General features: G+C 35.8%; 2 protein-coding genes across 4 annotated transcripts; one reads left to right on the top strand and one right to left on the bottom strand.

Moving 5' to 3' along the window:
- Positions 1 to 375: 375 nt before the first annotated feature.
- Positions 376 to 1,065, top strand: tmem74b (transmembrane protein 74B; the record flags this gene model as incomplete). Its single annotated transcript, XM_081380412.1, has 1 exon — positions 376 to 1,065. One exon carries the CDS (start codon positions 376 to 378, stop codon positions 1,063 to 1,065), a length of 690 nt encoding a protein of 229 aa, XP_081236538.1.
- A 6,401-nt stretch (positions 1,066 to 7,466) lies between these two features.
- On the bottom strand, positions 7,467 to 14,411 carry psmf1 (proteasome inhibitor subunit 1). Of its 3 annotated transcripts, none has more exons than XM_081381017.1 (8): positions 14,319 to 14,411; positions 13,642 to 13,770; positions 13,268 to 13,420; positions 13,084 to 13,166; positions 11,832 to 12,020; positions 8,618 to 8,671; positions 7,860 to 8,018; positions 7,467 to 7,738 (listed from the first exon to the last, which is right to left on the bottom strand). In XM_081381017.1, the coding sequence occupies exons 2-8, from the start codon at positions 13,768 to 13,770 to the stop codon at positions 7,687 to 7,689; spliced, it is 819 nt and encodes a 272-aa protein (XP_081237143.1). In that variant the 5' UTR covers positions 14,319 to 14,411; the 3' UTR covers positions 7,467 to 7,686. The 3 variants fall into 3 exon arrangements, with proteins under 3 accessions (XP_081237143.1, XP_081237142.1, XP_081237141.1); XM_081381016.1 differs by having other exon boundaries at positions 14,205 to 14,407; XM_081381015.1 differs by lacking the exon at positions 14,319 to 14,411 and having other exon boundaries at positions 13,642 to 14,148.
- Between the last annotated feature and the right edge of the window lie 278 nt (positions 14,412 to 14,689).

Raw genomic sequence — 14,689 nt, 5'->3', positions numbered from 1 at the left:
TCAGAGCAGAAAGTAAAGCTGCCGCTCTCCGCTTGTTTATCCGTCTTCAGCTTATTTTGTCCATTAGATCTGGAAAAAAGGCCCCTACATTTACTTGCCCATATACTCTCCCCTTGAAGAAATCAGGACAGAAGTGGTTTAAAATGTGGACAAAAGAGATGAATTAAAACACCAGGTGTAAACCGGAATGTCTCCCTCATCTACTTGTGATCTTATCGAAAACCAGGTGTAAACAGGGCCTAGTTTGTGTTTTTAAACATTCCAAAGATGTCTATTTTATGCCTTCGCTGTTCAAAGCGTAATGTAGGCTATGTTTTCTTTCGAAGGTGAAACAAGAGGCATTTGATTGAACATGAGTGCAAGCGCTCAGTGTCGATGGAGTCCCTGAACGCTGTGGAGCTCCGTGAACTGGGGGATGGGAGCAGGCGAGAACCTCCTCAGGCCTCCTCAGGACCACGGCCGGCCACCGGCATCGAAAACGCATCGTTTGAGGATGAGGACCCGGGAACGAGGATCCGCGTTACCTCCAGAACATCTGGAATTGACTATCAGTCAAATCCGCTGCCTATTCAGAGAGAAGTCCCGTCACCGCGCACTGAAGACGAACCTGAGCTTGAATACAACGATCAGTCGGTGGACTACGGGTTCATTTTCGCGCTTGTTTTCCTCGTGAGCGGAATCATATTAGTGGTAATCGCATATACAATCCCAAGAGAGGCTAAAGTCAACCCGGACCAAGTGACAGCGCGCCAGATGGAGAAACTAGAGATGTATTATGCACAACTCGGTTCTCACCTCGACAAATGCATTATTGCGGGACTTGGTTTGCTAACTCTGGGAGGAATGCTCTTATCCGTTTTGTTAATGGTGTCTATATGCAAAGGGGAACTGTATCGGCGGAGGACTTTCGCTAGAAGACCCATGAAATCTTATGGATCCATTAATATGAGGATGAGGCAGCTAGCTGAAGGTGATGGAAGGGAGACGCTCGTGGAATGTGAACCGAACGTCACCGCCGACGCCGCGAACGGTAATCAGGTTCCTTCGGAAACACTAAACACGTAGCACAACTGAATCACATTGATTAAACACATTTGCATTCCCAAAAGGAAATAGTGCTTGCAAGGCAGCATAAATAACATGTTTAGGTAAGTTTACGGTTTTGGCTTCAATTATCAGTAAATGAAACGTCTCATTGCTGTAGCCATGACACTCAGCATCCGTCTATTTTGTCTGCTGTGTTGCCAGATCTCAAAAAGCAACTTGTTAAAAAATAAAATAAAATAAAAAATAGCCCAAATAAAGCAAATTTCCTCACTAAACACTAAGCAAATACTAATAATATTAGGAAAATAGAATAATTGCTCAATTGAATTGATCAACATAAAAACAATTATTACAATCAGCATAACATTTTTATTATATTCTTTTATATTTACACTCAGTTATGAAAGGGAAAAGATGCATTTACCCAATAGATAAGCCCAGTAACCCATGACTGTCCACATTTATAAGCGACTAAAACAAGAACCAAGTTGCGTATAATAAGTGGACATGACAACGGCGATCAATGCACAAGGCTATATAATATGAATAAATAGAAAACAAATACCATTCATGATTCAATATGCAATTAACATATATTGCAAAGGCGCCATCTGTCAAATTTCAATGTCAGTGGCTTTGAAAATTATATTTTCTACAAAACAAAGTTTGAAATGAAAGAAACCTCTCATGGACATTCTCATTTTACTACAAAATGATTCATTAATGTAATGTTAAAATCGATGCTCTTAAACCAGGCTTCATTTTCTTTGTGCCAAAATATACATTCTTATTTTTCCCATTTAATTCTGGGGCAAAATGTGTCATGTTTTCATATACGCTAACTTGTTCATGCTGCCCTGCGAGCACTGGCATCATTTTAACCATTTTAATCATTTTTGTAGGCAAACACGCAAAACACATAATGTGATGGTGCAAAAGCGATGCTAAAGACTCAAAAGACAAGTGAATGAAAGCACAATGGTGAAGCTTCATAATAACTTAACATGCTGCAGAACAAACCGCCATCTGCTACTTTACAAAACTTGAAATAAATGTCTGTATAACCTATAACATCACTAAAGACACTATGAGTGCAATATATACAAGCTATTATTATCCAAGGATGCAATATGCCTTAAGACGTTACAAATGTTCACCGTGAACACAAACATTGGCTTGTTTGTATTTGTCTACTGTTGGTGTTTTGTATATGTGTCACACACTTGCTCGTTGTCATCAACCCACGTTCTTGGAGTAGAGGACTATGTACCGCAACCAAGGGAAGAGACATATGAATGCTTAATGTTTTAATCAAGATATCTATTTTACAATATCTGTCATTATGGTACTTTAGTAGATTTGTGCTAACAATTAACAAAAATGTGAAGTTTTACTGTAATGGTGCAATATGCATAGATTCCAATAGAGAAATATATATATATGTATATGACAATGTTGTTGTCTTCTCAATGACACAACAGATTTAGGTTACTGTATGCTTTAAAGTGCCCCTATTATGCTTTTTTAGATTGTACCTTTCATGCAGTGTTTGTGAATGTAAGAGTTATTGTCTCCTAAAAAAAACAATCAATTCTGAACTGCCTGAAACAAGTCATCAGTAATTCCAGTCTCACTTTCATGCACAAACCTACGTAGGTTTTGCGTATATTTGCATAATGCCCATCTATAGTTTTCAGTGGCTCTACTTTTCCCCTCCCTCAAACACTGTAGTTGTAGCTGAGACTGGAAGAGTTTGGTTCGTGTTGTCGACACGTCGAGAAGACGCTGTTTTCTGCTCTGCGAAAGCAAATTCACTTTTCATGCACTTCTAAAGGGTGAGGACTTGCGTCGAAATTGATACGGTAAAAACTACGCCAGTTCATATCACTGTGAAAGAGCTGAAATTCAGATATGGTAAATGGTTGTTTTGTTTCCGCAGTACACCAATCACAACAGCCTGGGCCATCTGACCAATCAGAGCAGAGTAGGTCTCGGAAAGGCGGGGTTTATAGAGACCAAATCCTTTATCAAACCTTTTCAGTCACTGAAAAAAGGTGATGCTGCAAAGCATATTATGAGAAAATTACGGGGGGGGGGAAGGGGGTTACCTTGGATGCATGTAAACCTGATGTAGGAGACCTCCAAAATTAGGAACCATTAAAGTAGCATAATAAGGGCACTTTAAGAATATGCTCATCACCCCGTTTAAAACAAAGTTATTGTAATAGCACATAAGCAGGTTACATTAGACATTTGTGTGTACTTGATCCCTGATGAAGCTGCCTGCACCGTGGTTTGGTTTTACTGCTAACTATTTTCTATTAGTACACTATTCAGAGATTGTAATCAAAACTAAGCAGAAACCTAATAAGAGCAGATGTCTTACATGTCTTAGATGTAGTAAAGATCACCCTGGCCTGCAATTATATATTTCCTGGTGTGAGGCGTCCAATATACACACTCACTATATCGCTCTGTGCAGAACAGCTTTATAATGGTATTAATGGAAGTGGTAACTGGTATATAAAGTTAAGATAGGGGAAAGCAAAATTCACATTGTGTCGATAGAGTTTCAAAAATGCACTTGATTAACAGAATGCAAGTGATTCACTGTAGAATAATGGATTAGCTTAAAAAAAAAACACAAAGTAACATTTCAACAAGATTGTAAATATAACGCTAAATCAAATGGTTAATGAGAGCACATTGTATCAGAGAGAGAGAGTATGTTACATACTATCATTTATCTAACATTCCAGCGTATTAAATATTCCTTACACAATATATTTACTAAAGTCTAAAGATAGTTTGAAATTGACTATATAATGTTGTTTGGTGGTGTAAAGTGTGATGCGTTCACATGCTGCTTGATGCATCACTAACTTAAGTGCTGTTTAAATGCTGATTAAAGTGAAATGGACTTGTTGTAATCTTTCTTTGACGCCATCACGTTTCTCATTGCATCCCTAAATTATAGTAAATATATCTGTCATGTATTACCTGTAAGATGTTGGTTATGGTGTGGTGTGGTGTAAAGTTATAAGGAGAAAGGAAAGTGGTAAATTGTTTTCATGTCTTCGGTTGTGTAAAGTATTGTCTTGTAAGCACAGAGGATCTAGTATTGAGCACACTAAGAATTATCTTGTTGATCACATTGCTCACGCACAAGCCCCTATATGAATGTGAATGTCATTAAAATGCATTATGAAATGTTGTAACACTTTTTCAACACGACAGCTTGAACTGAGCAAGTCACATTGACTCTATTGAGAGTGGAATATTAGTATACTTACACTATTGTTTAAATGTTTGGCATCAGTACGATTTTTTAAATGAAGAAATTAATACTTTTATTCAGCATAGATGCATTCAATTGTTCAAAAGAGACAGTAAATATAGTTGTCATTTTCAAAAACTTTCTATTCATCAAAGAATCATGAAAAAATGTATCATGGTTTCTACAAAAAAATTAATAAGATTGTTTCTTGAGCAGCAAATCATCATATTAGAATGATTTCTGAAGGATCATGTGACACTGAAGACTGGAGTAATGATGCTGAAAATTCAGCTTTGATCACAGGAATAAATTACAGTTTAACATATATTCACATAGAAAATAGTTATTTTAAATTGTAATAATATATCACAAATTTACAGTATTTTGATCAAATAAATGCATCTTTGATGAGCATAAGAGACATTTTAAAATCATAACAATCCCAAATATTTGAACGGTAGTGTACTTAAAAAAAACAGCCTCACCATATTGCATGTTATATTCAGCGAGTAGCATTGATAATTCCTGAATAAATGTGATTATTTCAATACAATTGTGTACTGCACATTTGATCAAATATAGTAGATCATCCGTGTATTTAATGCATACAAAAAAAATGTGCATATATTGCAGAAATAGTAAGAGTAGTATGATAGTACGCTATCCAAACGAGCACAATTATGGGGCTTGTATGGTTGTTTGGGCTGATTAGAAGCAGCTGCTCATCTTTGTTAAAATGATCATTGTTGTACAATCTGTGAAGGTTAATCATGGAGACAGGCCAGAAAGAGTTCCTAGAAATCCTTGAGAATTACAAACACCGCAGAGGCTTAATGATGTGCATAATACTTGTGTGAACCAAACAGACTGTTATAAATGCAGTACCGCGGTACTTTGGGCCAATCACTCTGTTTTTTTAATGTGGAGAGCAGGGGTGTTTGAATTGCATGTGTTCAATGTCAGCTGTGCATTTTAAGTCTGTAACCACTTCATGTGTGTTTAAGGCAAACGTGTCACCTTTTTATACTGTTTCCATGCGTGAAATAAATCTTTTTTGTTGCTATGCCTGTCTGACTGAATTGATACATGGAACGCCGAAGAACTTTAAAGAATCGCATGGGACAAATGCATCACTTAAAATGTCTGAATATCATTGCACAACAAAACAAAAGACCCATTTATTTGATTAAAAAGTTAGAACAAGCACACTTCTCAAGCAAAACATTTTTAAAGAGTTGGATGATCAAACCTTTGGATGATCAAAGTTAAAGGGTTATTTCACCCAAACATGAAAATTCTGTTATTAATTACTCACCTTCATGTCGTTCCAAACCCATAAGACTTTCTGTTATCTTCAGAACACAAATAAAGATCTTTTTAATGAAATCTGAGAGCTTTCTGTCCCTCCATTGACAGCTACGCAACTGACACTTTGACTCTTCAAAAAGTTCATAAAGAGATCGTAAAACTAATCCATATTTCTGAAGAGACTCGATTGCTTTCTTTGATGTTTAAAAGTGTTTGGGCACTTTGTGGAACACATTTTCACATTAAATGTGAAGCACAGAAGTATTTTCACTCTATTGTGACTAACAGATCTATATCTTCTAAATTCCCTTAACAAATAAGCACTTACTTCTCCCAGTGATATCCACTATTGTAGTGCAGTCATGCCTAGAGGACACTCGAGTGTCTTCATCTCTGGCTGTAAAGGACAGTCACACTGACATTGCGGACATCATGACTCACTGTGGACATAACAGGCATTGATTTCCACTGCATCTGCTTCTTCATGTTCCTCTCACTGAATCAACCATCTCAGAAGCTTTGCATTCATCTGTTGGTACTTTATAGAGACTAGTGATAGAGTTCACTGCAGCTGCATGTAGGAGGAAAGCCCTGACACAAATCAAAGCAGTCGTAACTTTTCAGATGACTTGGTTAAAGTATATATTTTTGGCTTTATTTAGTTAGGACAGTAGGAGGACAGACAGAAAATCATGGGAGAGAGGGGATATGGACCGGGAAAAGATCTCAAGCCGGGACTCAAACTCGGGTCGCCTGAAGTGCAACCACACCAAGGGCCTCATTTAGAAAATGTTGCGTAGAAACCTTCCTACATTTGATCTTACAATCATTTCTCGAATTCACACATGACGTCAGTGATTGAGAGAAGGAATGCTTCAGAGCTCCGCCTGGTAAACAACGCCAAATTAATGTCATTAACAAATAAACGAGCACTAACTTCCAAATCCTTACTCGAGAACCGCGAGAGAATTGCTTAGATTTCTCTGCCACAAGGAAAAGTGCGTACGTCTGCTTAGACCCTGATGTGGGGCTAGAAGCACTTTTCCATGTCAAAAAACTTTCTTATTAATATGAAAGTTGGCGTGGATTTTAGCGTACACGCACTCAAAGTTCAAATCTGTGCGTACGCATGTTTTATAAGCGAGGCCCCATTTTTACAACTCTTGCCCAACTATGTCTCCAACTTTTTTTTGTTTTTTCAAGAAAATGTGATTGGTCTTTTCTATTGTCTTTTTAGAGTTGCTTTACAGCATAAATCTGTTTGCATCATTGATCATTATTTTCCTTAAAACCATAAAAAACATTTTTTGTTACTTAAAATTTTTGCCAAGGCAAATTTTCTCAATTTATTTAGTAACTTTATGTACTTAGACAACTAAAACTGAAATTAGAATTAATAAAAAATACAGACTCATAAAAAAAAAATAATACAATTTACAAAAACACAACAAAATTACTAAATTTTTTACTAAAATTAAAATTAAAACGAGAAATTTCATAAATAAAATAAATTCAATATTATAGTATCTAAATTGTAATAAAATATCACTGCTTCCTACTGATGCACTGCATGATCTTTTTATTCTCTTTTTGTTTTATTTGTTCTTAATTATATTTATTTTGAAAATTATTTTTAAATTAAATAATTTTTATTATAACCTTATTTTTTACTTTTTTATTATTAATTTTATTCCTTAATAATCTGTAGTGATTATTTTTAATTCCTTTTATGTATAGCACTTCGAATGACCATTGTGTATGAAATGCTATATATATATATATATAAACTTGCTTTGCAGTTATTATCAGAAAGAGATCAATCACACCAGAGAAATGGGACAGAATAAAAGCAGTTTAATTTACCAATGCAGAATAAGTCAGTAGCACAAATAACAGAGGGAAAAATTGAATTATTTTGTCAATGTCAAAATGAAAACGAGTTGTGCTATTTTTTTAAGGAATTCTGTTTCGCAACAGTTTATTCAAACACAAAGTGCATAAGACTGCAGAGCAGTGAGAATTATGGGATGTTGCGTAAGTGCGTCCTCCTTACTCTACATGAACATGTCATCATAGCCTGGTGGAGGCATGTGATCAGGGTCTGGCCTGAAAGACAAAGCCAAACGAAAGGCATTAGAGGTGAGGATATGATGTGAATGAGGTAAGTGCAGTTTTACAGCTAAACTCAGATCATTGGCAGCAATAAAGATCCCATTACAGCTCTTACCCGGGTCTGTGTCGCCCAACCGGACCGAAGGGGTCAAAGCGGGCACCAGGGGGCACAGCGCCTGGAGGGAGGACTCCAGGAATCCCAGAGGAGGGGTCAAACCCTGAGCGAGGAAACCCGGCACGTAATGGATCGACGATCATTCCTCCTGCCCTTCCCCTGGAGAAAGAACCAAGAGACAAGAACTATTAATAATTCAGCGAGCAAGGTCGTTCCTTGAAGGTACACTCATTCATTTTCATTCTTAAATGTTCTGTGATGCCTTTTAACTGTTTTATTATACATAAGGGTGGTCCAAAAATGACATTGTGCACATCTCCGGGTACTTTCACACTGGCAGTTTAGTTCGAAACAGCACGGTTCGCATGAAAAATTGGTAATGTGAAAGCGGTCATATGGACCCTTTAGCATATGGAGCAAAGACGTCCGTTTGCAAGCAGCAGAAAGCCGGGTTCATGCGACGCACATTCACTGCTGTGTTTAATAGCACTAAATTAATTTAAAAAAGCACAATATATTGACTGGATTCTGTCTTGTATCATGCATGTTTGTGATGACGTAAGATTCGATAGAATCAAATGTGTGAAACCAGACTCTACAAGGAGCGCCTGAAACAAACCGATCGGGTTCGGATCGTGGCAAACATGACCAGTGTGAAAACCCCCCTAAGAAAGATTCTGTGTCTGTAATCTACAGGTCAACAAGCATGACGCATTTACAGATGAGTGTTTTGGCAAATAAGTGATGGGATTTCTCACCCAAAGGGATCCAGATCGGCACCACCTGCAGCGAAAGGAGCCATCGGGTCAGGCCTAAAAAACACACACAGAGAGAGACATTTCAGAAGCGTTCCGTTACACTGTATTGAACATATACAGTATATATATCAATGTGATATATATTAATGTTATATAGAACTGCATAATACTAACAATACTATTGTATGTTACTGTTCAAATGTTTGGGGTCAGTAATATATTCTTTTAAATGTTTCTGAAAGAAGTCTCTTCTGCTCACCAAGGCTGCATTTATTTGATCAAGAAAAACAGTAACATTCTGAAATATTATTACAGTTTAAAATAACTTTTCCCAAATTCATATATTTTAAAATGTAATTTATTCCTGTGGCACAGCTGAATTGTCACATGATCCTACTTTTTTTTTTTTTAGATTCTTTGGTTAATATAACGTTTTTCAATATAAAGTAATTTACCTGAAACATAAATCCTTTGTAACACCATAAATGTCTTTACTGTCACTTTCGATCAATTTAATGCATTTTTTTTTAATAAAAGTATTAATTTCCTTCAAAAAATTGTACAGACCCCAAACTTGTGAACGATAGAGTGTGCATATATATATATATATATATAGTATTGTACACACAGTAAATTGTATTTTTTTTTTCTGAATGTCACTGAATTAAATAAAATATAAAGTGTGTATAATTCCAAGTTTTTTTAACAACAACATATGGTTGTTTGACTGATAAATGTTCAGTATGTAGAAGATTATTTGGCTTAACCTGTGAATCTCCGTCTGCAGAATGTGGACTGGCTGTGACTCGGCTCAGTGTTTTGAAAGGCTACAGGCTCTTTGGCTTTAACCCGGGACACTTTCTGAGTGTCTGTTTGACTGCATTACATCACGGCCACAGCAACAGCAAGTCGATAAATCGCTGACATCATAAAGAATCTGATAGGGGTCACCGTGAACCCAGGAAGGGGAAGTGGAAGACAAACACCGAAATCCACCTCTGGGTTTCTGCCATGACCTTAAGAACACCACAGTCTCTAACCACTACTTTCCTCTTCTCTTTCTCCCTGCAAACTATTCTTTCTTGTTTTTGCCACTTTTTATTGATAGAGACTGCAGAGAAAACAGGAAATCAAGGTCACAGCGCAGGCTGCATCTCCCACAGCTCCTTCCTCGTATGTTACAAAAATATATTTGTTTATATATAAAATATAAATATATAATTGTTTGAGTGGGTTTCAACCAAACAGACTTTACTAAATCTCCCAAACTGTCTGTGTGTGATGGAAGTGGTGCCGGTACTGGGCATCTCTCTCTCACCCAGGGGTGCGTCTCAATCAGCTGTCGTCAATCAGTATATAGTGTACACAAATTCAGGCACTGGAAAGGACCATGCATGGCTCACTACACACTGATGGTGACAAGACAACGACTGCATTGTACAACATCACTACTGGTATCTATGAACAACAGCAGAACTGATATCTTTCTAAGATAATTTTTTAATATTATTTAAAGTACATTAGGATAAATACTTTGCTTGTTACATACGTGCAACGCTTCAGCCGAAAATAAGCAATACATGTTAGATAGATTATGCTCATTTCCTGTCCAGCGATGTTTAATTCATGCTGAAATATAATGAAATTATGGTTTGTATTTTAAAAATCATCTATCGTGTGTCATTATGTGTAGTGAGTTGGCTCAAGTGATTTATGTTTAGGCTTCATAGTGATGGACTTTTTAGGGAGTGAAAGTTTCAGTGCACTGGAAGGATTTTGCGATTGAGACAGCCCTTAAAATGTCCGCCTCCCTGATCAGTGCCCTGACTCCTGAACTAGGGAGCTGATTGAGACGCACCCCAGTCTCTCACACAAAACCCACAACACTCAGTGCTTCAAAAATAGACACAGTACAGCAGTGAGAGCACTCGCAGGACTCACGCTGGGAAATATTAAACAGGACAGAGGACATGAGCTGACACCTACACAACACACATACAAATCTCGCACGCAAAGTCCCAGCGCACCCCATAACGTCCTTCACACACAAACACATTCATTTACAGATTAACTTCATTTACAGGCAAACTCACAGAGAGATCTATTTGAATATATTAGAATTAATATAGTTTGCTTAGTTAATATAGCAATATAGAGTTATAATATAGAGTTAAGAGTTAGATGGTTGTGGTTTGCTATTGGTGGATCTCATGTGATTGACAGGTTGCCCCGCCCTCCACCAATGTCATCAGAAAAGAGATGAGAGGTAGGGGAAGTTACTTTGATTAAAGATTATGAGGGCACATGAATTTAAAAAAATATATATATAAATATATATATCAATATGATGTGCACGGTTGATCATTTATAATAAACACTGCTATATTCCATAAATAAGAATAAAACAATTCTAATTAAAAAAATAATAATAATAAGAATTGTCTACTTTGATTTCATAGTGACTTTAAGAACATGGTTGAACTTTTATCATGCGGATTCACTGTTCTCAGAATAGATTGCAGCATTATTTTTAATAACGACATTTTGCAGCATTTAACAATTAAATAAATAAATAATACTGCACTTTTTCTTTTTCATTCATGAAATAACAAAACCAAAATAATCTTAGTCATACAGACCAGTGTTATTTTATTATCGAGATACTATTATAGTTTTTATTAATATATCGAATTAGATTTATGTTTCTACTTTCCATTTTCCGTTCTTTTTTTTTGTAATTATGTTGTGTGCGTCTATATAGATTTTTATTTCAGTTTTAGTTTTGAGGTTAAACTAAATGAAAATGGGAAATTTTTTATCTTTTATTTCAGGTAAGATTTATTTTATTTCAAGTAACAAAAATGTTTTTATATGGTTTTAGTTTCAGTTATAATAATAACCCAGTGCAGACCATGAATACACAAACGCAGACTGACCATCTAAAAAAGGTCCTTATTTCATAGTTTAGCTGTGTTATTAAACAGTACAGACCACAAAAGTGCATATTTTCACTGAACAGAAGTTCGGATCACCTGAGCCGGTAACCATAGCAACAGCTGGCTGCTCGAGTGCTGATAGGTCGGATAACTGTGCTATACAAATCTCCACACACTGCACCTGAAAATGACCTCTAGACATTCCTCTAGAAAGCTGATACCCTTGAAAACCAATGTATAAATTGCATGAAAACAAGAATGAGAGAATGAACGCTCACCAGTTAGGAGGCTGTCTGTTTGAAGGGCCTCTGGTTGGGATCAGGAGCGGATCCCGGTGAGGGTCCCTTAAGTTTGAAGCTCTTTCACTGTCTGTCTTCCTCTCTGTCTTTCCTTGACGCTCCTCTTTTTTAGTGGGCAGCAGTGAGGCCTTTAGCTTTGCGGTCAACTCATCTGTGTTCTTAAACACGCTGAAAGCAAAATAATAAGTTACAAAATGCATCACCTTTTTTAATTTACCTCAACTGATTACTCATTTAATATGGCCACTATCACAGATATACTGGCATTGAGCTTTTTTCCAGAGAATGTTTGCATATGTTCAGAAAACTGTGGGAAAACTAATAATTTTTGTAAAAATATCATGTTTTTGAAAAGAAGTCTCTTAAGCTCATCAATCCTGTATTTATTTGATCAAAAATTCGGAAATATTGTAAAATATTATTACATAATGGTTTTCTGTTTGATAATATAGCCTACTTTAAAATATCATTTATTTCTGTGATGCAAAGCTGAATTTTCAGCATCATTACTGTCTTCAGTGTCACATGATCCTTCAGAAATCATTCTAATATGCTGATTTATTATCAATGCTGGAAACAGTTGTGCTGCTTAATATTTTTTTATAACCTGACACGGATGGATAACCCTTCTTTGATGAATAAAAAGTAAAATAATAATAATAAATAACAGCATTTATTTAAAACTGAAATCTTTTGTAACAAATCCTAACCCTGAGCCAACCCGTTCAAAATTTTGAGGTCAGTAATTATTATTTTATTTATTTTTTGAAAGAAATTAATACTTTTATTCAGCAAGGATGTGTTAAATTGATTAAAAATATATATAGTAAAGATTTATATTGTTAGAAAATATTTCTATTTTGAATAAATACTGTTCTTTTTAACTTTTTATTCATCGATGAATCCTGAAAATATGATCACAGGTTCCCAAAAAAATATTAAGCAGCACAACTGTTTCCAACATTAATAATAACTGAGCATCAAATCAGCATATTAGAATGATTTCTGAAGAATCATGTGACACTGAAGACTGGAGTAATGATGCTGAAAATTCAGCTTTGCATCACAGGAATAAATTACACATTAAAGTATATTAAAATAGAAAACCATTATTTTAAATTGTAATAATATTCCACAATATTACTGTTTTTTTTTCTGTATTTTTGCTCAAATAAATGCAGGCTTGATGAGCATAAAAGACTTCTTTTTTGTACGAAATAAATTCACAAACCTTTCAAACGTCTGCATATTGGCCTCATCAACATACTCACTGACGTTAATTGTGAGATCGGTTACTTTTTCTGTCGTGGAGTCCTGCAAAAGATTAAAAAGAAGTGTTAAAAACCATCCAGTCGAACACTATTCTGTCATCTGTGAATCACGACATGCATTGCATTATAATACAACCGAATTACCATTAAATTGAAGATCAGGGTTGAATCCACTGTGAAGGCTTTGAGCAGAAGGCTTGACCTGTCATCATTTGATCTGTATCTGAGTGCATACAGCTCATTGCTTTCATTCCAGCCGGGTGGAAGCAGTTCTGACGACTTCTCTCCATCTTTAGGCTGTGTGGAAAATTGATATTTCATAAGCAGGCAATTATTACGTCGCGCCTTCAAAACAAAACAGTAAAGCATTTGCTGCAAATGCCTATTGGCTCGATATTTGCAATGACAATCAGACATTTTTTTTAAGTGTGAAAAAGTGTCTTTTAGTATGACATTTCAGTTTGTACACAAGACTGCTAGTTTTTATAACAGATTATCATCAGTCGTCATTAACTTACATCATCTCCAATGCCGAGACATTTATAGCCACCTTTCACTATTTCCCAGTGTACAAAACAGATCAGAGCATCTTGAGAACAGGTTATAGAGTTTGATACGCAGTTGAAGAGCAGCTCCAGTCCAGCCATCTTTAAACAGAGTGATATTCAGCAGAAATGAAACCAAAACAAACCGCGATATGTGCAAAAATAAAGAGCGACTTAAACTCTGAATGCATGGCGTATGGACGCCGCAGATGTGACAGTAATATTCAGTCAAATTTTAACGTTACACGCGTTTTGAAATAACTATATGTTTATTTAGATTTAAATTCTACCAAAGTTTATCGCTAAATTTGTTGGTCATGCACAACTGGTCCGACGAGAAATGTTCCCGACTGGAAACAACAACTGACCGACTGTTCCGTTGATGGTAAAAGCGATAGAACACTTTTGGAAAATAGATTTTGATAATTTCTAAGTTCTGATTACTAACATTCTTTGACTAATCCGAAACACACCTGGTATAATATAGCATCCGTTATATTAATTAAATACCTTTATATTGAGGTAATATTTAATACCTTAAATTGCCTGGAAATGGGCGTTTTATCTGTGGAGTTTGTGTGCTATCCTACAAAAGATTACAGTGTACGCTAAGTATTACAGCTTTTATTTATTTATGCTTTACCATGTACCAAGGAAATACCACCTTAAACCATCATTGTATGGTACTGTCACCGTGAAATAGCAACAATAGATCGTTCATCTCTTTATCACCACCTGCTTGTAATTGAGCTTTTTGATTAATTTATAATTAATTCATGAAATATGTTTTCATTATATGTTTTTATTTGTTATTTATTGATTATGCATATGATGTTTGAAGGCTGCAATGTTCATTTATAAATAGGATGAGAGAGTAAACACAAAAAGCTATAAAGCAATCACAATGCAATGGTGCATTAGATTAGATCCCTTCAAGTTATCAATTTAATCATTGTTGTGTCAGAAATTATGAAAGAATAAAAAGATTCACATTCATTGTTCATGTACATGGGTTTACTTG

Source organism: Scardinius erythrophthalmus (genome assembly GCF_964197995.2).
Source record: "Scardinius erythrophthalmus genome assembly, chromosome: 12".
Lineage (NCBI taxonomy): Eukaryota > Metazoa > Chordata > Actinopteri > Cypriniformes > Leuciscidae > Scardinius > Scardinius erythrophthalmus.
This window is presented reverse-complemented; position numbering and strand designations above follow the sequence as displayed.

Bases quoted from the DNA above. Each gene is read 5' to 3' on its own strand.
- psmf1 (XM_081381017.1), bottom strand. From the start codon at position 13,770: ATGGCTGGACTGGAGCTGCTCTTCAACTGCGTATCAAACTCTATAACC. The intron at 13,167-13,267 runs GTAATTCGGTTG...AATCTTTTGCAG, and splicing joins CCCTGATCTTCAATTTAATG to GACTCCACGACAGAAAAAGT. The intron at 8,019-8,617 runs GTGAGAAATCCC...TTCTTTCTCCAG, and splicing joins GCCGATCTGGATCCCTTTGG to GGGAAGGGCAGGAGGAATGA.